Source organism: Heterodontus francisci, chromosome 9 (assembly GCF_036365525.1).
Source record: "Heterodontus francisci isolate sHetFra1 chromosome 9, sHetFra1.hap1, whole genome shotgun sequence".
In the NCBI taxonomy this organism is placed as follows: Eukaryota; Metazoa; Chordata; class Chondrichthyes; order Heterodontiformes; family Heterodontidae; genus Heterodontus; species Heterodontus francisci.
In genome coordinates, this window is record NC_090379.1 from 75,315,728 (window position 1) to 75,339,307 (window position 23,580).

General features: G+C 46.8%; 1 protein-coding gene across 1 annotated transcript in view; it reads right to left on the reverse strand.

The window, feature by feature from the left end:
• The window catches only part of akap6 (A kinase (PRKA) anchor protein 6), a 374,046-nt gene that overhangs the window by 234,414 nt on the left and 116,052 nt on the right, over window positions 1-23,580 (reverse strand). Inside the window, exons 4-5 of the mRNA XM_068038344.1 lie at window positions 14,407-14,529; window positions 8,516-8,612 (exon numbers count right to left, since the gene is read on the reverse strand). Of these exons, the coding sequence (XP_067894445.1) occupies window positions 8,516-8,612; window positions 14,407-14,529 (220 nt within the window). The remainder of the gene's footprint in view (window positions 1-8,515; window positions 8,613-14,406; window positions 14,530-23,580) is intronic.

Below are 23,580 nucleotides of genomic sequence, written 5' to 3' on the forward strand. Positions count from 1 at the left end.
ATAGCATGTCTTGGATAATTTTTTTTCAATTTATTCATTCATGAGATGTGAGCGTCACTGGCCAGGCCAGCATTTATTGCCCATCCCTAATTGCCCTTGAGAAGGTGATGGTGAGCTGCCTTCTTGAACCGCTGCAGTCCATTTGGGGTAGGTATACCCATAGTGCTGTTAGGAAGAGAGTTCCAGGATTTTGACCCAGCGACAGTGAAGGAACGGCGATATAGTTCCAAGTCAGGATGGTGTGTGACTTGGAGGGGAGCTTGCAGGTGGTGGTGTTCCCATGTATTTTCTGCTCTTGTCCTTCTAGTTGGTAGAGTTTGGAAGGTGCTGTCTAAGGAGCCTTGGTACATTTCTGCAGTGCATCTTGTAGATGGTACACACTGCTGCCACTGTGCGTCGGTGGTGGAGCGAGTAAATGTTTGTAGATGGGGTGCCAATCAAGCGGGCTGCTTTGTCCTGGATGGTGTTGAGCTTCTTGAGTGTTGTTGGAACTGCACCCATCCAGGCAAGTGGAGAATATTCCATCACACTCCTGACTTGTGCCTTGCAGATGGTGGACAGGCTTTGGGGAGTCAGGAGGTGAGTTACTCGCCTCAGGATTCCAAGCCTCTGACCTGCTCTTGTAGCCACGGTATTTATATGGCTACTCCAGTTCAGTTTCTGGTCAATGGTAGCCCCTAGAATGTTAATAGTGGGGGATTCAGCAATGGTAATGCCATTGAATGTCAAGGGGAGATGGCTAGATTCTCTCTTGTTGGAGATGGTCATTGCCTGGCACTTGTGTGGCGCGAATGTTACTTGCCACTTATCAGCCCAAGCCTGGATATTGTCCAGTTCTTGCTGCATTTCTACACGGGCTGCTTCAGTATCTGAGGAGTCACAAATGGTGCTGAACATTGTGCAATCATCAGCGAACATCCCCACTTCTGACCTTATGATTGAAGGAACGTCATTGATGAGGCAGCTGAAGATGGTTGGGCCTAGGACACTACCCTGAGGAACTCCAGCAGTGATGTCCTGGAGCTCAGATGATTGACCTCCAACAACCACAATCATCTTCCTTTGCGCTAGGTATGACTCCAGCCAGTGGAGGGTTTTCCCCCGGATTCCCATTGAGCTCAGTTTTGCTAGGGCTCCTTGATGCCATACTTGGTCAAATGCTGCCTTGATGTCAAGGGCAGTCACTCTCACCTCACGTCTTGAGTTCAGCTCTTTTGTCCATGTTTGAACCAAGGCTGTAATCAGGTCAGGAGCTGAGTGGCCCTGGCGGAACCAAAACTGAGCGTCACTGAGCAGGTTATTGCTAAGCAAATGCTGCTTGATGGCACCTTCCATCACTTTACTGATGATTGAGAGTAGGCTGATGGGGCAGTAATTGGCCGGTTTGGACTTGTCCTGCTTTTTGTGTACAGGACATACCTGGACAATTTTCCACATTGCAGGGCAGATGCCAGTGTTGTAGCTGTACTGGAACAGCTTGGCTAGGGGCGCAGCAAGTTCTGGAGCACAGGTCTTCAGTACTATTGCTGGAATGTTGTCAGGGCCCATAGCTTTTGCAGTATCCAGTACCTTCAGTCGTTTCTTATTATCACGCAGAGTGAATCGAATTGGCTGAAGTCTGGCATCTATGATGCTCGGTACTTCAGGGGGAGGCCAAGATGGATCATCAACTCGGCACTTCTGGCTGAAGATTGTTGCAAATGCTTCAGCCTTATCTTTCACACTGATGTGCTGGGCTCCCCCATCATTGAGGATGGGGTATTTGTGGAGCCACCTCCTCCAGTTAGTTGTTTAATTGTCCACCACCATTCATGGCTGGATGTGGCAGGACTGCAGAGCTTAGATCTGATCCGTTGGTTATGGGATCGCTTAGCTCCGTCTATTGCATGCTGCTTACGCAGTTTGGCCCGCAGATAGTCCTGTGTTGTAGTTTCACCAGGTTGACACCTCATTTTGAGGTATGCCTGGTGCTGCTCCTGGCATGCCCTCCTGCACTCTTCATTGAACCAGGGTTGGTCTCCTGGCTTGATGGTAATGGTAGAGTGGGGGATATGCCGGGCCATGAGGTTACAGATTGTGGTTGAGTACAATTCTGCTGATGCTGATGGCCCACAGCGCCTCATGGATGCCCAGTTTTGCATTGCTAGATCTGTTCGAAATCTATCCCATTTAGCACGGTGGTCGGTATCCTCAATGTGAAGGCCGGACTTGGTCTCCACAAGGACTGTTGGTGGTCACTCCTACCAATACAGTCATGGACAGAAGCATCTGCGGCAGGCAGATTGGTGAGGACGAGGTCAAGTATGGTTTTCCCTCCTGTTGGTTCCCCCACCACCTGCCGCAGACCCAGTCTAGCAGCTATGTCCTTTAGGACTCAGCTAGCTCGGTCAGTAGTGGTGCTACCGAGCCATTCTTGGTGATGGACATTGAAATCCCCCACCCAGAGTACATTTTGTGCCCTTGCCATCCTCAGTGCTTCCTCCAAGTGGTGTTCAACATGGAGGAGTACTGACTCATCAGCTGAAGGAGGGCGGTAGGTAGTAATCAGTAGGAGGTTACCTTGCCCATGTTTGACCTGATGCCATGAGACTTCATGGGATCTGGAGTCGATGTTGAGGACTCCCACGGCAACACTCTCCCTACTGTGCCATCACCTCTGGTGGGTCTGTCCTGCCGGTGGGACAGGACATACCGGGGGATGGTGATGGCAGTGTCTGGGACATTGTCTGTAAAGTATGATTCCGTGAGTATGACTATGTCAGGCTGTTGCTTGACTAGTCTGTGGGACAGCTCTCCCAACTTTGGCACAAGCCCCCAGATGTTAGTAAGGACGACTTTGCAGGGTCGACAGGGCTGGGTTTGCTGTTGTCGTTTCCGGTGCCGAGGTTGATGCCAGGTGGTCCGTCCGGTTTCATTCCTTTTTATTGACTTCGTCGCGGTTAGGTACAACTGAGTGGCTTGCTAGGCCATTTCAGAGGGCATGTAAGAGTTAACCACATTGCTGTGGGTCTGGAGTCACATGTAGGCCAGACCAGGTAAGGATAGCAGATTTCCTTCCCTAAAGGACATTAGTGAACCAGATGGGTTTTTACAACAATCGACAATGGTTTCATGGCCATCATTAGACTAGCTTTTAATTCCAGATTTATTAATTAAATTCAAATTCTACCTTCTACTGTGGTGGGATTCGAACCCATGTCCCCAGAGAAATACCCTAGGTCTCTGGGTTACTAGTCCAGTGACAATAACACTACGCCACCACCTACCCTATGAACAGCCTTAAAGGGTGGTAGAGGCAGAAACCTTCATAACATTTAAAAAGTACTTGGATATGCACTTGAAGTGCCATAACCTACAAAGCTACGGACCAAGAGATGGAAAGTGGAATTAGGCTCGATGACTGTTTGTGGGCGAGTGCAGACACGATGGGCCAAATAGCCTCCTTCTGTGCTGTTAATTTCTATGATTCTATAATTCTATGAACAGTGGATGGCAAACTGTAAGATATTGCAAATATCTCCAGCTTCAGTTGGAAAGGAGCCAGACACATAAAAGCTTCTGGCAATGTGGTCCTTGCCCTGCTCTGTGGTTGATGCAGTGGCTGCAGCAGGTGGCAGATTTCAGTGAGGACATCCTTACTGAAAGTACAGATGTCTCATACGTTGTTCTGCGCTGAGGTCCAGGTCGGAGAATTGCTCATTGAGCACCCTGGGCATATATGGCCTCTTGCTGACAGCCCTTCTCCCCTTCCTCATTTCTCTCCCAACAGCTTGACTTACTCTACGAGGCTGCTGTTCATTCTCCAAGACATGCTATATTCTATGGGGCACATTCAGAATTCCTCAAATCGCTGTTCTTGCCGCATCCTGAGATCCACACATAACGCCGTGCGCCACCACATGCACACTCTCGATCTCTTTCTTGAGCAGCATCGACTCACTCTATCTCAAAGGTGTCCTGGTTCACAGTTTCATTTCATCCTTTGCCTCAAGCAGCACTTTAACAAAAACTTTTTATCTTCCTCTCAGATGTGAAGGATCACAAGCTTCAACAACTCACGGGCACCAACGCCGCTCTAGATCCTTCTTCCCCTTCACTTCTCTCTGACCCATTCCTTCTTCGAAACTCACCCTTTGCCGTGTATTCACAAAACCCTCTGATCTTTCCCTCTCTGACTCTAAACAATCTGTCCTCAGCAAAGGACTCAGCTTCATCCCCTTATGCCCCTACCTCAATGCAGTTCAAGCTTGGCACGACACTGAGTTCTTCTTCCATCACCTTTGCTTCCTTGCCCACCTCTTTGGCCAGGCGTTCTCTTTCTGCTCTACACATCTACAGTATTCCCCCTCCACCTGGACCCCTCCCTCTGGCCTCTTACCCTCTCAAGATCTTTTTGCTGTGAATTGCCAGTGTGACATCAGCTGTCTCAATTTCTCTGCTCCCCTCACTCGCTCTAACCTATCTCCCCATGAACTTGCAGCACTCTGTTCTCTCAGGTCCAACCCTAACATTGTCATCAAATCTCCTGACAAGTGTGGTGACGTTGTTGTCTGGTGTTCCGACCTCTACCTAGCAGAGGCCGAATGCCAACTCTCTATCATTTCCTCCTACCTACCCCTGGACCTTGGTCCCACCGTCGAACATCAAGCCATTGTATCTAGGACTGTCCCTGACTTTATCTCCTCTGGAGATCTTCCCCTCATGCCTCCAACCTCATAGTGCCCCAACCCCAAACAGTCCGCTTCCACCTTCTTCCCAAAATCCACAAACAGGACTGCCCTGGTAGACCCATCGTTTCAGCCTGTTCCTGCCAAACTGAACTGATTTCTTCCTATCTCAACTCTATTTTTTGTCCCCTTGTCCAGCCTCTTCCCACCTACATCCATGACTCTTCTGATGCTCTCCATCACTTCAACAGTTTCCAGTTTCCTGGCCCTAGCTGTCTCCTTTTCACCATGGACATCCAATCCCTCTACACCTCCATCCCCCACCAGGACAGTCTGAGGGCTCTCCGCTTCTTCTTTGAATGGAAGCCTCATCAGTCCCCACCCACCACCACCACCCTCTGCCTGGCTGAACGTCTTCTCACAATGAACCAATTATCCTTCAACTGCACTCACATCCTCCAAACAAAAAGTGTTGTTATGGGTACGTGGCTCTGCCTACCTTTTTGTGGGTTATGTGGAACATTCTTTATTCCGGTCCTACTCAGGCCCCCTCCTTCACCTGTTTTTCCAGTTTATTGATGACTGTATCGGTCCCATTTCCTGTTCTCATCCTGAACTGGAAAATTTCATTGACTTTTCTACCTTTCTCTCACCTCCACATGGTCCATCTCTGATTTTTCCTTTCTCTCCCTTGACTTCTTTTTCTGCATTTCTGGGGATAGGCTATCAACGAAGATTCACTATAAGCCCACTGCCTCCCACAGCTACCTTAACTACACTCCCTCACACCCCACTTCCATTCTCCCAGTTTCTCCATTTCTGTTGCACCTGTTCAGATGATGCAATCTTCCACACCAGTGTTTCTGATATGTCTTCCTTTCTCCTCAACTGAGTACTCCCCCTATAACACCCCCCAAACCCCAACTGTGGTTGATAGGGCCACGACCTTGTCCGTTCTATTTCCTGCATTTCTGCTCTCACCCCTTTCCCTCCCTCCCAGGACCACGACAGGCTTCCCCTTGTCCTCACCTCCTACCCCACCAGCCTCCATAGTCAACGGATCATCCTCCGCCATTTCCACCACCTCCAGCGTGATGCCACCACCAAATATATCTTCCCCTCGCCTCCCTTTTCAGCATTCCAAAAGGGCCGTTCCCTCCATGACACCTTGGTCCACTCTGCAGTTACCCCCAACACCCTCTCCCTTTCCTATGGCACCTTTCCAGGTAAGTGCAGGAGATGCAATACCTGCCCTTTTACCTCCTTCCTTCTCACTGTCCAAAGCCCCAAACACTCCTTCCAGGTGAAACAGTGATTTATTGTACTTTTTTCAATTTAGTATACTGCATTCACTGCTCACGATGTGGTCTCCTCTATATTGGGGAGACCAAATGCAGACTGGGTGACCTCTTTGCAGAACATCTCCATTCAGTCCAAAAGTGTGACCCCAAGCTTTCAGTCACCAGTCATTTTAATTCTTCACCTTGCTTCTCCTCTGACCTTTCTGTCCTTGGCCTGCTACAGTGTTCCAATGAAGCTCAACGCAAGCTCGAGAAACGGCACCTCATCTTTTGACTGGGCACTTTACAGCCTTTTGGTCTCAACACTGAGTTCAAAAATTTTAGATCATAACCTCTGCCCCCATTTTGTTTATTTCGCTGCTTTATTTTTTTTCTCCCATTTCTTTCTGAAGTACTGTGCATTTGGATGGCTGTTCACCTCCTCTAGAAACATCTTTTGTTTCTTTACTTGTCCCATTATCTCTACCTTTGGCATTTCACCATGAAATTTTTTGTCATTTAGTTTAGTTTTTTTTAGTTTAGAGATACAGCACTGAAACAGGCCCTTCGGCCCACCGAGTCTGTGCCGACCATCAACCACCCATTTATACTAATCCTACACTAATCCCATATTCCTACCACATCCCCACCTGTCCCTACATTTCCCTACCACCTACCTATACTAGGGGCAATTTATAATGGCCAATTTACTTACCAACCTGCAAGTCTTTTGGCTTGTGGGAGCAAACCGGAGCACCCGGAGGAAACCCACGCAGACACAGGGAGAACTTGCAAACTCCACACAGGCAGTACCCAGAATTGAACCCGGGTCGCTGGAGCTGTGAGGCTGCGGTGCTAACCACTGCGCCACTGTGCTGCCCAGTCGTTCTTGGTCTCCACCCGACCACAGATCTTCCCTTTTGTTCTTCTTCTCACCCTCCCCCCTTCCACTTGCTCAAAACCTATTGCATTTCTAACATTTCTCAGTTTTGATGAAAGGTCACAGACCTGAAACGTTGACTCTGTTCCTTTCTCCACAGATGCTGCCAGACCTGCTGAGTATTGCCAGCATTTTTTGTTTTCATTTCAGATTTCTAGCATTCACAGTACTTTTCTTTTTTATTCTAAATGCTTTCTTCTAGTGGGCCCCTATCCAGGAGCAACTGGTTTGTGCAGAAGCCTTGAAGGCAGCAAAAACTCCTTCAACAACTGTCACACTACTCCCTATAGACTTTTGCCACTTGAAACAACTATAGTAAGCACCAAACTCTTGTAGAATCGAGGCAACAGCCTGAAGAATTCAACCAGCAACAAACCTGCAACTGGTTGATGATCCTTTTAAAGAGACTGATTGCGTGGTGGTTGTGGGCGCGCTTCTTCCTGCTACTGAATGCGTGTTCAATATTAAGAGAGGGAGCTAGCTTGAGCGTTGCACTCCAAGATGGCACCACCGGCATCAAATGAGCATATCACACTGATTGACATCATGATCTGCCTACTCTGCATACGTTTGGTGATGTTCTCTGTGTGCTAAGGCCCTTACCAATATGGCTTCTGGCGCGATTCACCCCATAAGTGTGTTCCTGTGCTGTGACCACCAGTTTGGATCTCTAAGGGCACTCATACCATCCAAAAAATGGATGCAAACGATCCCAGTTTCTTGCCTGTGATCTTTGGCCACCACCGCAAACTGCATTCCCAAGCCACCAATCTCATCCCCCTCCCTAGTTATTGGCTTAGGTTGAACCACACTGTTCAGAATCTGACCTGAGCTGTGTGCCCTGTCCACAGGAACTGAAAGATAAATCTGCTGTCTCTGCAAATATAACATTTGTCATTTGATTAAAGCAGTTGTGGACTGCAGAGTGCTATGGTGGATTGGAAGGGCCCAGTGACGTAAAAGCTTCATGATGAATTCACTTTCCTTTCAATGGGACCATGTCTAGATATTGTCTGCGGGTCTTTGTGTAGTAGGTGGTGCAACTCTGTGGCACCTGTTCTTTGTGAAATGAAGGTAATAAAGACAGGAATAAAAACAGAAAGTGTTGGAAATACACAGCAAGTCTGGCAGCATCTGTGGAGAGAGAAACAGAGTTAATGTTTCAGGTCTGTGACCTTTCATCAGACTGACATGTTCAGGTAAGTATGGAGGTTTCTATAAATGCAGGCACCAGGATAGTGATGGGTGACATGTATTGTTGCGGTTTCAGGTGCGACTAAGCATAAACTGTTCTTGCCCATTTAAATTATGCAGCAAGACCCATCTTCACCAGTTAATTCAATGTGCTTTAAATGGCGGCAGTGACATTTAAAACATTGGGAGGAACAAAAATCACTGACTGGAAAATCAGGCCCAATGCAAATTTGGTTAGGATCTGATTTTCCAATCTGCCTCACCACCAGAGAGGCTTGATGCCATGGGTGGAGTCTCAGAAAATCAAAGACATATAAACCGCTCATGCAAAATTGCTCATATACGTCACCACCAAATTAAATGGGACTTGCGTAAATAAACAAAGGAAATTGGGGCAATCTGTTCTGACATCTTTATTTGCTTCAGGGACTGACCTGATTTGTGCGATTCAATGAGCTCCAGAAGCTGCTGTCCCTCCTCGACCACAGCATCTTTAAGTGCACAGTGACTGTCTACATTGAGCTTAAAACTCTGCAAAAAATAAATCATATTCACTCAATTAGGAGAAAAATGATTATATTTGAAATTAATAACTTCTTTCTACAGAAAACAGATGAATTGATTTTTTTCAGTTGTTCCATCCTGTCATGAAGGTAGAGATTACAGGGTGTGACAGGATGGATGTGGATAGGATGTTCTTCTGGCTGGTGAGTCTAGAACCAGGCAGGCCATTTAAGACTGAGATGAGGAGGAATTTCTTCACTCAGAGGGTGGTGAATCTTTTGGAATTCTCTAGCCCCGAGGGTTGTGGATGCTCAATGTTCAAGACAGAAATCGATAGATTTCTGGAGACAAATGACATCAAAGAATATGTGCCGTTGAGGTAGATGATCAGCCATGATCTAAATGAATGGCAGAGCAGGCTCAATGGGCTGAATGGCCTTCTCCTGCTCCTATGTTCCTAGATTCACGCCAGAGCTTTGAATCCATGATTATTCCAGTATCTTGGTCAAGTAACTATCCTCCATGTCTCAACCTAGATAGTATATCTTAGCTGGCTATTTGTTTGTAGAAAACATCACAGAGAAGTCTGATCTTGTCCTCATTCAACATCAATGCACATGCACTTTCCAGGGGGTAATGGGCTAAAGAGAAGGACACTGGACAGCAATCAGAAACAGGAACGCTGAACAATTTCCCTGCCTTCGCCAATCCTGAGTACACTGAAACTGGTTATCATGCTCCCATTTTTGCCTTAACTGAAGTCAGCTAACTCAGAACAGACGATATTTCGAAAGTGGATCTCACAGACCCAGCACTAAAGTAGGAGGTGCATTTATCCACCAAACCAGGGTGGAACCCAAATCAAATAAAATAAAAATATGATCCTGAAATGTCTCTGTTCTAGCAACATAATTGGGCAGGTGTGGTAGGAATTTGAGGCAGAACCCAGTTATTCTAGGTTGCCATTCCCTTTTTCATTGTCTCTTCTGTATTGACTTATAAAATAGGAGGGATTCGTGGAATTACATCAACCATTCTCCCCCAACTCTATGTAAGGCTCCATAAAAAATCAACTGAAGTCACATAACTATGCTCATTAATGCCCAAAAAGAACACATTGACCATTGACACATTGGCAGATAGTTCAGCCATTGAAGGTGTGCAGGACATGGCTGGTTAGCTGAAGCAGTGATAATTGAAAGGACGCTGGGTCATGTCAGTTACTCCTCATGTAAAAGCTTTCAATCACAGCCTTGCATTCAGCAGACGATATTTGAACATCTAATTGCAGATAACTGAAGAGGAACATTGGCAAAGGCATGATCATCTGGCCACGCTCTCAAACAGGGAATGCTGTGACATCAGGGGTCCAAAAGAACTATAAAAAATGAAACAGATTAAACATATATTTAGTAAATATATGTTTAATCTGTTTCATTTTTTATAGTTCTTTTGGACCCCTGATGTCACAGCATTCCCTGTTTGAGAGCGTGGCCAGATGATCATGCCTTTGCCAATGTTCCTCTTCAGTTATCTGCAATTAGATGTTCAAATATCGTCTGCTGAATATATATATATATATAAATATATATATACAGACATACAGATATCCATTCTAGTTACTGTATCTGTCACTCCATCAATTAAAATAAAAGAATGTGTCTCTGGATCTGAATTTCACTAAGGGCTGGATGTATGATTTCAGGTTTTTAATTTATAATTATAATTAGATAGATTTATAAACATCATGCTTGCATTGATGATTAATTTAATTAAGCACCAAAGCAATTAATTATAACCTGACTTTTGATCTAGTCAGATAATCCTGAGGAAGTGCAGCATGAAATAAAAAATAAATGGCTTGCACACAGACTTCATACTAAAGTGGTTTCACAAAAGCTAATGTTGCTGATTGCTGCAACATAGTATTTTTGACAGAGGAGAGCACACTTGTGAAGTAAGCCTTTCAACAACAAGAGCCGATACTTGCAGGACATTTTTGAAGCTTCCATAAATCATAACCTTGTCTATATCCATGACTGGGTACTAAAGACATTTCCGAACACTGATAAATAAACAGCAGTTGTTTTTACAAAAAAAAAGGCATTTAGGTTCAAGTGAAGAAGAACTTTTGCACAATTTGATTTTATTCTTACAGAATGTTTGCTTTAATTTGTCCTATGATTATAATAATAAAGTGCAATCACCTCAGCTTGCTAGAAGCTACATATATTCATAGCAGGGACCTGTCCTCTGCAGGCAAAAGGAATGTGTCCAAGTGTCGCGCCATTTTTGAATTCAATAAAGTGTGGGGGACAATAGTTCCCTGGTGCCTTCTCCATGGCAATGCCTCACCCAATCAGAGTCGATTTTCCAACTAACCAGAACCCCTTTTCTCATGCAATATTCAGCCAATTCGATTCACTCTGCGTGATATCAATAAACGACTGAAGGCAATGGATACTGCAAAGGCTATGGGCCCTGACAATATTCCAGCAATAGTACTGAAGACCTGTGCTCCAGAACTTGCCACGCCCCTAGCCAAGCTGTTCCAGTACAGCTACAACACTGGCATCTACCCTACAATGTGGAAAATTGCCCAGGTATGTCCTGTACGCAAAAAGCAGGACAAGTCCAACCCGGCCAATTACCGCCCCATCAGCCTACTCTTAATCATCAGTAAAGTGATGGAAGGTGTCATCAACAGTGCCATCAAGCAGCACTTGCTTAGCAATAACCTGCTCAGTGACGCTCAGTTTTGGTTCCGCCAGGGCCACTCAGCTCCTGACCTGATTACAGCCTTGGTTCAAACATGGACAAAAGAGCTGAACTCAAGAGGTGAGGTGAGAGTGGCTGCCCTTGACATCAAGGCAGCATTTGACCAAGTATGGCATCAAGGAGCCCTAGCAAAACTGAGCTCAATGGGAATCAGGGGGAAAACCCTCCGCTGGTTGGAGTCATACCTTGCACAAAGAAAGATGGTTGTGGTTGTTGGAGGTCAATCATCTGAGCTCTAGGACATCACTGCTGGAGTTCCTCAGGGTAGTGTCCCAGGCTCAACCATCTTCAGCTGCTTTATCAATGACCTTCCTTCAATCATAAGGTCAGAGGTGGGGATGTTCGCTGATGATTGCACAATGTTCAGCACAATTTGTGACTCCTCAGATGCTGAATCCGTCCATGTAGAAATGCAGCAAGACTTGGACAATATCCAGGCTTGGGCTGATAAGTGGCAAGTAACATTCGCGCCACACAAGTGCCAGGCAATGACCATCTCCAACAAAAGAGAAACTAACCATCTCCCCTTGACATTCAATGGCATTACCATTGCTGAATCCCCCACTCTGAACATCCTAGGGGCTACCACTGACCTGAAACTGAACTGGAGTAGCCATATAAATACCGTGGCTACAAGAGCAGGTCAGAGGCTAGGAATCCTGTGGCGAGTAACTCACCTCCTGACTCCCCAAAGCCTGTCCACCATCTGCAAGGCACAAGTCAGGAGTGTGATGGAATATTCTCCACTTGCCTGGATGGGTGCAGTTCCAACAACACTCAAGAAGCTCAACACCATCCAGGACAAAGCAGCCCGCTTGATTGGCACCCCATCTACAAACATTCACTCCCTCCACCACCGACGCACAGTGGCAGCAGTGTGTACCATCTACAAGATGCACTGCAGCAATGCACCAAGGCTCCTTAGACAGCACCTTCCAAACCCGCGATCTCTACCAACTAGAAGGACAAGGGCAGCAAATACATGGGAACACCACCACCTGCAATTTCCCCTCCAAGTCACACACCATCCTAACTTGGAACTATATCGCCGTTCCTTCGCTGGGTCAAAATCCTGGAACTCCCTTCCTAACAGCACTGTGGGTGTACCTACCCCACATGGTCTGCAGTGGTTCAAGAAGGCAGCTCACCACCACCTTCTCATGGGGAATAAACGCTGGCCTGGCCAGCAACGCCCACATCCCAAGAATGAATAAAAAACATTTTTTTTTTATTCATTCATGGGATGTGGGCGACGCTGGCCAGGCCAGCATTTATTGCCCATCCCATATTGCCCATAAATGTATAAATTGTTGCTCGCTTTGAAATTTGGCATTCTTGCATCTGTCCTGATGAGTGCAAGATGAAAAGCTTCAACAGCATGTCTCTTTTTCCAGCAATACTAAAGTCCAATTACTTATTTTTTCTAACTTATTGCTCACGTTCTTCCCTTCTGTGGTTGCCCTCAGTTCCCCCATCATTCTATAATCAAATGGGTGGCCAAGCAAACCATTTCCAGACCTCTGTAAATCACCACCTAGTTCAGATAATCCAACCCCGAGATTTACACAGGATAACAATCAGGAATGGGACCCTCCCTATGCCAGTATTGCTGAGGTAAATTGAAGCCCATCCTGAATGACACCAACACAGACCAGGTTTTTGTATGGTTCAAGTACTCACTGGATAAACTCAAACAAGCATCCCTCACAGAATAAACATATCACATAATTAATCAAAATATATCATTGTAAATTAATCAAAATATATCATTGTATTTACCGCAATGTTCTTCCTTCTCCTTATAAGAGGAAGTGCTTCTTCAATTTAGACATTTTTATACAACAGTCATAATCAGAGCAAGTGCATAAGGTACACTAAGGGCTGGAGGAGGTTTGTAGTGGAGTTCCCCAGGGGTCAGTATTGGGACCCTTGCTCCTCCTGATATATATGGTGTACAGGGCACAATTTCAAAATTTGCAGATGATATGAAACTTGGAAGCATTGTGAACTGTGAGGACGGTAGTATTAAACTTCAAAAGGACATAGACAAGTTGGTGGAATGGGCAGACAAAAGGCAGATGAAGTTCAATGCGGAGAAATGTGAAGTGATTCACTTTGGTAGGAAGAACATGGAGAAACAATATAAAATGAAGTATACAATTCTAAAGGGGGTGAAGTGGCAGAGAGAGCTGGGTGTATATGTGCATAAATCACTGATAGTGGCAGGACAGGTTGAGAGAGTGGTTAATAAAGCATACATTATCTTAGGCTTTATTAATAGGGGCATAGAGTACAACAGCAAGGAGGTTATGTTGAATAACGTATGTATAGGACATTAATTCGGCCTCAGCTGGAGTATTGCGTACAGTTCTGGGTGCTGCACATTTGGAAAGATGTGAAAACTTTGGAGAGAATGCAGAAAAGATTCATGAGAATGGTTCCAGGGATGAGGAACTTCAGTTATGGAGATAGATTGGAGAAGTTGGGTCTGTTCTCTTTGGAGAAGGGAAGGCTGAGAGGTGATTTGGCAGAGGTATTCAAAATCATGAGGGACAGAGTAGAGAGGGAGAAACTGTTCCCACTCAAGAAAGGATTGAGACGGAGAGGACAAATTTAAAATAATTGGCGAAAGAGGCAAAAGTGGCATGAGGAAAAACTTTTTCACACAGCGTGTAGTTAAGGTCTGGAATGCACTGCCTGAGAGTGTGGTGCAGGCAGGTTCAATCGAGGCATTCAAAAAGGAATCAGACTGTTATCTGTAAAGGAAGAATGTACAGAGTTATGGGGAGAAGGTGGGGGAAAGGCACGAGGTGAATTGCTCTCACAGAGAGCTGGTGCAGACACACTGGGTCAAATGGCCTCCTTCTGTGCTGTAACAATTCTGTGATTCTGTGTTAGGTCAATAAGTTTTAAAATATATCTTTATATAAAAGGGTACCAGATGATGAAATATTTTAATGCCAAGGAGTTGAATCTCGAATATGTTTGATAACTTACTTAGCTAAGTTCTGTCAATATGAGATATCAGGAGCTTCTGCCTTACCAGATGGGTTTCCAGGTAAAGCTTCAGGCTACATGTATCAGCTTTCGGAGGTGTCCAGTTTTCTGTTGTTTCCATGGCTTCAAACAACCAACGAATCAATTCATCGAGCTTATTTACAAAGACCTGAAGAAACAAGAGAGTAATTTAAGAAGCAATCACAGTTAGTGTGCCACCACCCAGCCTTCTGTCCTCAACAATCCCCCTGCCCCACCTCTCACCAGGGCCTGCCTGACTGGCCCCGGCGAGCCGCCCCCACTTACCTCCTCTCTGAGTCCCCATGGCTGCTCCTGGTCTGGGGCCTCCAACAAATCCACCACTCCCAGTGGCACTGCTTTGGCTGATGAACTGCTGGCCCTCTGATTGGCTAGCAGCTCTTGATCTTGGGAACCCCCAATCCTAAAAGGAACAGGGACCCCAGCACTAGGCAGTTAATTGCCGAGCACCATAAAATGCAGTCAGGGGTCCCCCAAACGGCCAAGGCGGGGTTCTCCTCACCTTTTTGGCCCATTGTCGGGACACCCGCCAGCTGCATAAAATTCAGCCCGGGGAGTTCTCATGATGGCAATGTCAACTTAGTACTTCAACCAACAGTGCCAAAAGCGGTTATCTGGTCATTCATCTCATTTGTGCTAGTAAATCCTTGCTCTGTGAAAACTGGCTGCAGCAATTGCTTACATAAGATCAGTGGTTGCACTTCAAAAGTAATTAGTTGGTTGTGAAAAGCTTTAAGACATTGCAAAGATCTGACAAGATGCAACTTCTCACCACAACATATGTTATAATTTGGCCAAGCAGGGGCAATGAGATGGCCAAATCCTAAACTTCTCCAATCCCAAGATACAATACTATAATTTTTGTCATGGCTGCAAGCTCAGGCTTCAGCAGATACTCGGGAGTAAAGTTTTGGGCATAATCAATGATCCAGGCGCATAACTGCTCCCAAAATTGCACCGGTTTTGAGAAGTGTTTATTTTTCTCACGTTTTTGTTTAAACTCATTTGCATATCACTGAACATAAAATCTAACATGAAACAGCACAATCAGATTCAGCTGACAACAGGTTTATCACAAAAAATAAACATTCGAAATCAGTGGGCTGAATTTTGTGCAGGCAGCAGAGGTCACAGTCAAAAGCGGGGGGAAACCCTACTTCGGCTGGTGGCAAGACCCAGGAAGGCAATTAAGGATGGCGGCCCACCCCCAAGAGCTGCTGGCCCAATCAGAGAGCCAGTAGCTCAGCAGCTAGTAGTGGCCTTTGCTGAGGCTGCAACACCAGGGAGTGGGTACCTCAATGGCCAAGCGCCCTCAAAGAAAGTTAAGTGGGGTTGGGGGATGCTGGGGCCAGGCTGGCCACTGCTCATAAAGGAGTGGCCTCCCCCTGGAGCCCACTAGGAGATCACCAGGTTTCACTGGGCAGTCTCCCCAAGAGGCGGCTGGCCCCTCAGATGTGGGAAAAATGCCAATAGAGGCAAAAGGTAGCCCTAATTTGGCCGCTTAAGTGACTCAATTGGTCTCCTGGTGGATGGTCGATCTGCTAACTTTCCCGCCACTGGCAAAATGGCCTGGCGGCAGGAAGACGTCGGGCACCCTCCTGAAGCCTTTCCATGCTATTTTGTCAGACTTCCTGCCTCCCATCCTGTTCTCAAAGGGCCCAGAAAATTCCAGCCAGCGTGTGAGTAACCCAAGTTTAAAGAACTGAAAATGGCTTTAAAAAAATATACTGAACCATTTACTTATTATATTGATGTACAGTAGTCGGATTCTTAGTAAGTTTAAAAAACAATATATTCAATAGCTTTTTAAACTTGCCTATTAGTATCATTGTGACTAAAATAAATGCTTAATTTTAAGAGCTCCTCGAAGGCCTACAATAGAGCATAAATAACAGAAACTTGCAATGGTGATTAATACGCTCTGGGGCTGTGGTCAGTTTTGTGGGTGGGGCCTGCTTCCAGTATGATGTATTTTATATGACACAAAAGATCGTGAAACCTCAAGTTGTGCTGAACAAAATTTGTGCTTGAAATTCCAATAACGTATGCACTGGTTTGACCCATTTTGGGTGAATTGCAGTGAAAAAACAGTGCAATTGAGCAGAAACTCCAGGCCATTTCCATTTCAGGCAACATAACTTTTTTTAATGCTTATTATTTAATGAAATTTGTGCTCCTCATGGTGAAGGATGTTCACATTTGGAAAAGGACATTTCCCCATTTCAAGCCTTCAGCACCAAGTACTTCCAAGTATAGCATTGTTAGATGCAGAGTAACACTCCCAGTAGTGTGCACTAACAATGTAACTCATCCCCAACCACAGAAAGCCACTCTTAGTATACCATTGCACCATTTTGTATTTCTCACATGAGCCAATTTGTGTCTTCTCTAAGTGACGATTATTAATTTAGTTCTAAGTTGCCGATAATTGCCAAATTCGGGACAGTTTTCTACTGTGGCCCCATGCCCACACAGAACCAGGTTCAAACTATCCAAAATCATTTCACATTAGATTGAAATACACATCAAGTGGATGTTTCATCCTACCAGCCTAAGCTGAACTGAACTCAGATCGCAGGGGTAAAAGAGCACTTATTAATAGGCTGAGCCATCCAGTGTCAGCAGGAACGTTTTCAATGCAGTTTTCATATTTTTAACTAAATTAATGAATCCTTTTTATTTGGCTCCTGCCAGTTCTGCATGCTTTTGATTACAACACTATCAATCGCCATGACTACCGATTCAGGCTAAAGCCACTGGTAGAAAACCAGAGATAAACTTTTAAAACCATATCTAGTCAGTCACTAAAACTGTTTTCTTCTACTTGTCTACTTACAGCAATAGCTCAATGCTGTTAATGCTGTTAAAGCTGTCATACCTTCACCACTTCAAGGATTGATTTTTCTGGTGCTTACCACTTCTATCCTCACAAACTTCAGCTAATCCACAATTGATGGCTGGTGTCTTCTCCAATGCATGGTCCCACATTCCTATCCACGCCATTCTCATCAAACTCCATTAGTTTCTCACACCAATAACTTAATTTCAAGGTTTAAATCCCTCTGGATCCTTCTCCCACCCTGAGTCTGCATTCATTGTTCTTCAGACTCTGGTTTGCTAGCACTCCCCATCCCACTATTACAGCCTGATCTTGCAGCCATTATTCCCTTGCTTTCCCGAATCCTCTTCCTAGACCACTTTACCTTGATACCTCTCTCCCATTCTTCAATAACTTGTTAAAAAATGTAACCCCTCAATTGTGCTTTCATTCTCCCCAATCCCCCCGAAATTCCTTCACTTCCTGCTTTGTATGCATCTCGATCTATTGGAAAGCGCTCCAACATTCCATTGCAAAGAGAAGTGATGTATAAATATTCATTATTGTCAATTTTAACAAAACCTAAGATTAAAAATAGTGGGCTGAGTTTTTCCAAATCCTAGCTTGTCCAGCTGCTGGGACTGAAAGCAGGTCCTGAGCATGTGCAAATAGATGATGGGCCCCAGATGGGATATTACCTGTGGCGGCCAATTACGCCACGATCGCTGTCCAATTGTGGGTGGCGGCTTGCCTCTTAGAGCTGCTGGCCCAATCAGAGGGCTGGAGGCTCATCAGCCACCGCAGCTCCACCAACAGATGTGGCCACTGTGGAGGCTGCAGAAAGTAGAGGACACCTCCATGTTAAGACACCCTCTAAGGCCAGGTAAGCTTTTTTATTTATGGTGCCAGGGTCAGGCAGGCAGGCCCTGGCGATCAGATGGCTGAATCCTCCAGCAGCAGCATCAGAGCTGCAGACGTGGACATTACTGCTGAGGAGCCCCCAGCCATGGGCCAGGGAGTGACAAATAAGCACCTCCCACAGAACCTCACTGGGAGGCCCCCACACAGCAGGGGCCCGTCCCAACGTTGGTAAAATGCCAGCGGGGGAAGGAAATGGCTGTTAATTGACCAATTAATTGGTTTAATTGGCTGCCCACTTCCAATCAGTGGGCAGTTGCTGTTACTGCCATTGAGAATATCCCGTGGCAGCAGGAAAATGTCGGGCTGCCCTCCTGCTGCTTTCCGCCTCCTAGCCCCTGTCTCCAGAGAACCGGTAAAATTCAGCCCAGTAAATGTGCAGCATTACGTGTGACTTGTAATGCAATGACATAAGAACATAAGAAATAGGAGCAGGAGTAGGCTATTCAGCCCTTCAAGCCCACTCTGTCATTCAATGGGATCATGGCTGACCATCTATTTCAACACCACTTTCCTGCACTATCCCTGTAACCCTTGATGTTTTTAATATATAGAAATCTGTCAACCTCAGTCTTGAACATACTCAACGACTGAGCCTCTACAGCCCTCTGGGGCAGAGAATTCCAAAGATTCACCACCCTCTGAGTGAAGAAATTCCTCCTCATCTCAGTACTAAATGGCCTGCCACAGATTTCTCACCTGCTTGCAAGAGATGTGACCATGGTATCATTTCCCCGTCCCTTATTAAACAATATATTAAGGATCTTTTTATTATTTTCCTTCCTCAGTAAATGTTATTTTTAACTTGCCAGAAAAAGGAGCTGTAGCATCAATGCTTCTTTCAAATTTACAGAATTAGTATTAACTCGAACAATTTTTATTCTGTACATTTCCATTGAATTTATAGATATTGTAACGCCAATGGCTTTGTTGAATGATAATTTTCTTTAACCCATTGACTGGAGATCTGAATTTATTTTTTTAAAAAGACACTTTAAAAAGACAAGCTGCCAGCAAATTCATCCTTTCAGCTTAAGATGATCACATAGTTTGCTACACTGTATCCTACATTGCAAAGGATTGTGAGGAGAGAGACGAAATGTCTGTGTATTTCCCAGCAAGAACCAAGAGCCAGGAAGTTTAAAGGAACTACTTGTTCTCTCAGCAAGCAGAGAAATGCTGCCAACTGCTATGTTTGAACATAGTGATTCCTGACAACGCTGCCTCCCACTGACATCATCAGGCTGCGCCGCGGTGTGCACATGCGCAGACTGTCTCCTGCTGTCTGCGCATGCGCTGCATTCCGGCTTGCCAGGACTGGTTAGCGCATCTGCCGATGACGTCATCATGTGACATGTGCATCTTCAGGCAACACGCCTGGTCGGCCTCTGCGCATGCACTTTATGCAACACCAACGGGTATTCACGCATGCGTCAACCTTCGGATATTCACGCATGCGTCAAGCATCGGCGCGAGTTTCTGAAAGTGGAAGGAGGAGAGGTTTTGTCGGGCATTTTCTCGCATTTTATCGCAATTATTTAGTCGTTTTGAAGATTTCAGTCTGCTTCATTTTTATCAGAAAGAGGAGATTGCTCCAAGATAAGTTGCTCTGAAAATATTTCCATTGTGGAATTCCACCTGGAAAAGTGTGAAGTGATTCATTTTGGAAGGTCGAATTTGAATGCGGAATACAGGCTTAAAGACAGGATTCTTGGTAGTGTGGAGGAACAGAGGGATCTTGGGGTCCATGTCCATAGATCGCTCAAAGTTGCCACCCACGTTGAAAGGGTTGTTAAGAAGGCGTATGGTATCTTGGCTTTCATTAACAGGGGGATTGAGTTTAAGAGCCGCGAGGTTATGCTGCAGCTCTATAAGGCCCTGGTTCGACCACATTTGGAATATTGTGTTCAGTTCTGGTCGCCTCATTATAGGAAGGATGTGGAAGCTTTAGAGAGGGTGCAGAGGAGATTTACCAGGATGCTGCCTGGACTGGAGGGCATGTCCTACGAAGAAAGATTGAGGGAGCTGGGGCTTTTCTCATTGGAGCGAAGAAGGATGAGCGGTGACTTGATAGAGGGGTACAAGATGATGAGAGGCATAGATAGAGTGGATAGTAAGAGACTTTTTCCCAGGGCGGAAAGGGCTATCACCAGGGGGCATAATTTTAAGGTGATTAGAGGAAGGTTTCGGGGAGATGTCAGAGGTAGGTTCTTTACACAGAGAGTGGTGGGTGCGTGGAATGCGCTGCCAGCGGTGGTAGTAGAAGCAGATACATTAGGGACATTTAAGCGACTCTTGGATAGGTACATGGATGATAGTAGAATGAAGGGTAGGTAGTTAGTTTGATCTTAGAGTAGGTTAAAGGTTCGGCACAACATCGTGGGCCGAAGGGCCTGTACTGTGCTGTACTGTTCTATGTTCTATGTTCTATTTGTCTGGGACACTGCGTGTGCTCCGGTCCACTGCACTGCACTAAAACCCTTTCCATTGTCTGGGGCTGTGTGCAGGCAGTACATGTGCTCCAGTCCCTGTTGTAATTGGCTCTGAAAACATTTCCATTGTCTGGGGCACTACATGTGCTCCAGTCCCTGTTGCAAGTTGTTCTGAAAACATTTCCATTGTTTGGGGTACTGCATGTGCTCCAGTCCACTACATTGCACTAAAATCCTTTCCATTGTCTGGGGCTGCGTGCAGGCAGTACATGTGCTCTAGTCCCTGTTGTAAGTTGCTCTTTTCTTGCACCCATCAGAGCAGTGCACATGGACACACAGCCACCTGCTCCTGCACCCATCAGAGCCGTGCACATGGACACACAGTCACCTGTTCCTGCACCCATCAGAGCCGTGCACATGGACACACAGCCACCTGCTCCTGCACCCATCAGAGCCGTGCACATGGACACACAGTCACCTGCTGCTGCACCCATCAGAGCCGTGCACATGGACACACAGCCACCTGTTTCCCCATCCACCCTTGAAACAACCATGCAGGGCCTTGTGAGATTCCGCAATTGCCAGCTGCTGCCTGTCAAGCAGAGAGGGCGTCCAAAGCAGTCAAGCACTGGGGAACATTCAGCAAGAAGAGACTGAGCACTAAAAGAAACAAGCATGCTGTGTCCAGTGGTAGCACAAATGTGAATGCTCTTGCTGTGTACACAACTGGTGAGGTGGGAGTGCAGCCACACCGTTCTCCATCCCCAATGTTGCTTTAAGGCAAAGGTAGACAAGAGTGAAAGAAATGGAAGGTGATGCTGATAGTAGGCAGGATTAAATGGGAGCGGATGGTAAGGCGCAGGAGTAGCATTACCACTAGCAGGGAACAGCTGGGCTAAATGGCCTGCTTTATGTTCATAGTCCAAAAGAAATGTGCTTCTATTTCCAGCACCCTCACATCATTCATGTTTTTCCTGAGAGCAGCATTGAACCATCACGAGATAGGGGCAGTAACATCATCCTGACTCCGACAGCTGAGGTGGGTACTAAGTGATTCATTGGCGGTGTTATCAGTATATGCCTTTACTGCAGAACATAAAGCATGCTCAACAGTAATTTCACTGGAGGGAGGGAAGCTCTGACACTGATGTTCTTTCCTTATTTCATTTCATGTAAAACATGCCGTCGAGAAAACAATCCTTGAGACTTAAGGTCAGCATTCAAGCAACGAAGGCAACTGGATCATGCTGCGGAGCTTGTCACGATGTGGAAAGGAACCTTGCATTTATGGATGAAGTGGGAGCGCACATTGGGATGCGTTTGGGGAACATTCACCAAGAATAGACTGAGCTCAGACTCTTGTGACTTTGCCTTCTTCACATGGACAATACAGTAGTGGAATAGAGAGCCACACGTTCATTCACCACAAGGCTCTCCAGGAACAATCTCTTTAGTTCTGCAGAGTCTCAGCCTGACTGTCTCACGGGAACGCTGGCGACTCAACACTCATGTATCCATGCACAGCAGTGCCTCGAATGTTTAATGTACTTAATAAAATTTCTCAATAATTAAACCTGGAATTGTTGAGGTTTTTGATGTTATTTTCCCGACTTTGCAACTGCACGTCAGATATTCAACTGTGGTGTGGTCCTTGGAGGGGGTGGGGGGTTGTGAGGGGGAGGTGGGGGAGGAGGGGGTGGAGGTGGGGGGGAGAGGAGGAGGTTGGGGGGGGAGAGGGGGAGGTGGGGGGGAGAGGGGGAGGTGGGGGGGAGGGAGGAGGTGGGGGGGAGGAGGAGGAGGTGGGGGGAGAGTAAGTGGGGGGGAGAGGGGGAGGTGGGGGTGAGAGGGGGATAGGGGGGTGGGGGAGAGGGGGAGGTTGGGGGTGGGGGAGGGGAGTGGGGGATAGGGAGGGTGGGGGAGAGGTGGGGGGTGGGGGGGAGAGGGGTTGGGGGGAGGGAAGCGGCAGGGGGATGGGGGGGGAGGTGGGGGATGTAGGGGGTGGGAGGTAGAGAGGGGGAGGGGGAGAGGTAGAGGGGGGGGTGGGAGAGGTAGAGAGGGGGGTGGGGGGAGAGGGGATGTAGTGGGAGGGAGTTAAATTCAGAAGTTCCTGAAGAGGGTAATGCAAAAGGCAGGGACCAGACAGCTGCAATGCTTGAAGTACAGTTGAGAAGTAGGGGAGAAAGCGGCTGGATGGGGGATCTGCAGCTGGAGGGAATGGCCGGAAGCGAGAGGCCGTAGAGAGCCACGGGGAGCGAGCGGCCGAAGACCTTGGTGTCGCCGGGTGAGGTGACCGGCCGGTACGTCTTTTGCCGTTGCAAGTTTATGGCACATGTGTAGAAAAACGTACTCCTCCTCCCTCCCTCCCCCCCCCGCACCCCGCTGCTGCCTCTGGCTGCTCCGCTTCCATCCGTCACCGGCCCGTTCACTTGCCCACTCATCAGCCGCTCCGCTCCCCTCCGTCACTGGTCTGTTAGCTCACCCACCCGCCAGCCGCTCCGCTCCCCCCCCCACCAATCCCCGGCCCGCTCCGCTCCCCCCCACCTCCCCGACCCACTCCCCGGCCCCGGCTCCAGCCCGCTCGTTCGCTCTCTCATTCCGCCATTGCGTGCTGCCATGTGTTTGTTAGGTTGCCTCCGTGTGATTATTTGAGCAGCGCCATCTTTAGTCCTGGCAGCTGCCTAAAGTCGCAGACTGTGACGTTTTAGTGGCACATGCTGCATTTGCACATGTGCCACAGCACGGTACCTAGCGGTGGCGTTGTCAGCAAATGCAGCCATGTTTGAATGACTATCATGTGACAAGCTCCTCCCCATCTGTGGTTTTAAGATGGTGTTTGCAGCAGAGGAGAAGCAACAGGACTCTGACATGAGCAGACCCTAAGTGGGGGTCTCTCTCTCTCTCTCCATTCCAGTTTGAAAACTTTCAAATCCTGGTTGTTGACTAACCATCTTTGCATACTCCGGCTACAATCTGAAACCCTGTTGCAGGAAATCATCCACATCGCCATCTCCAA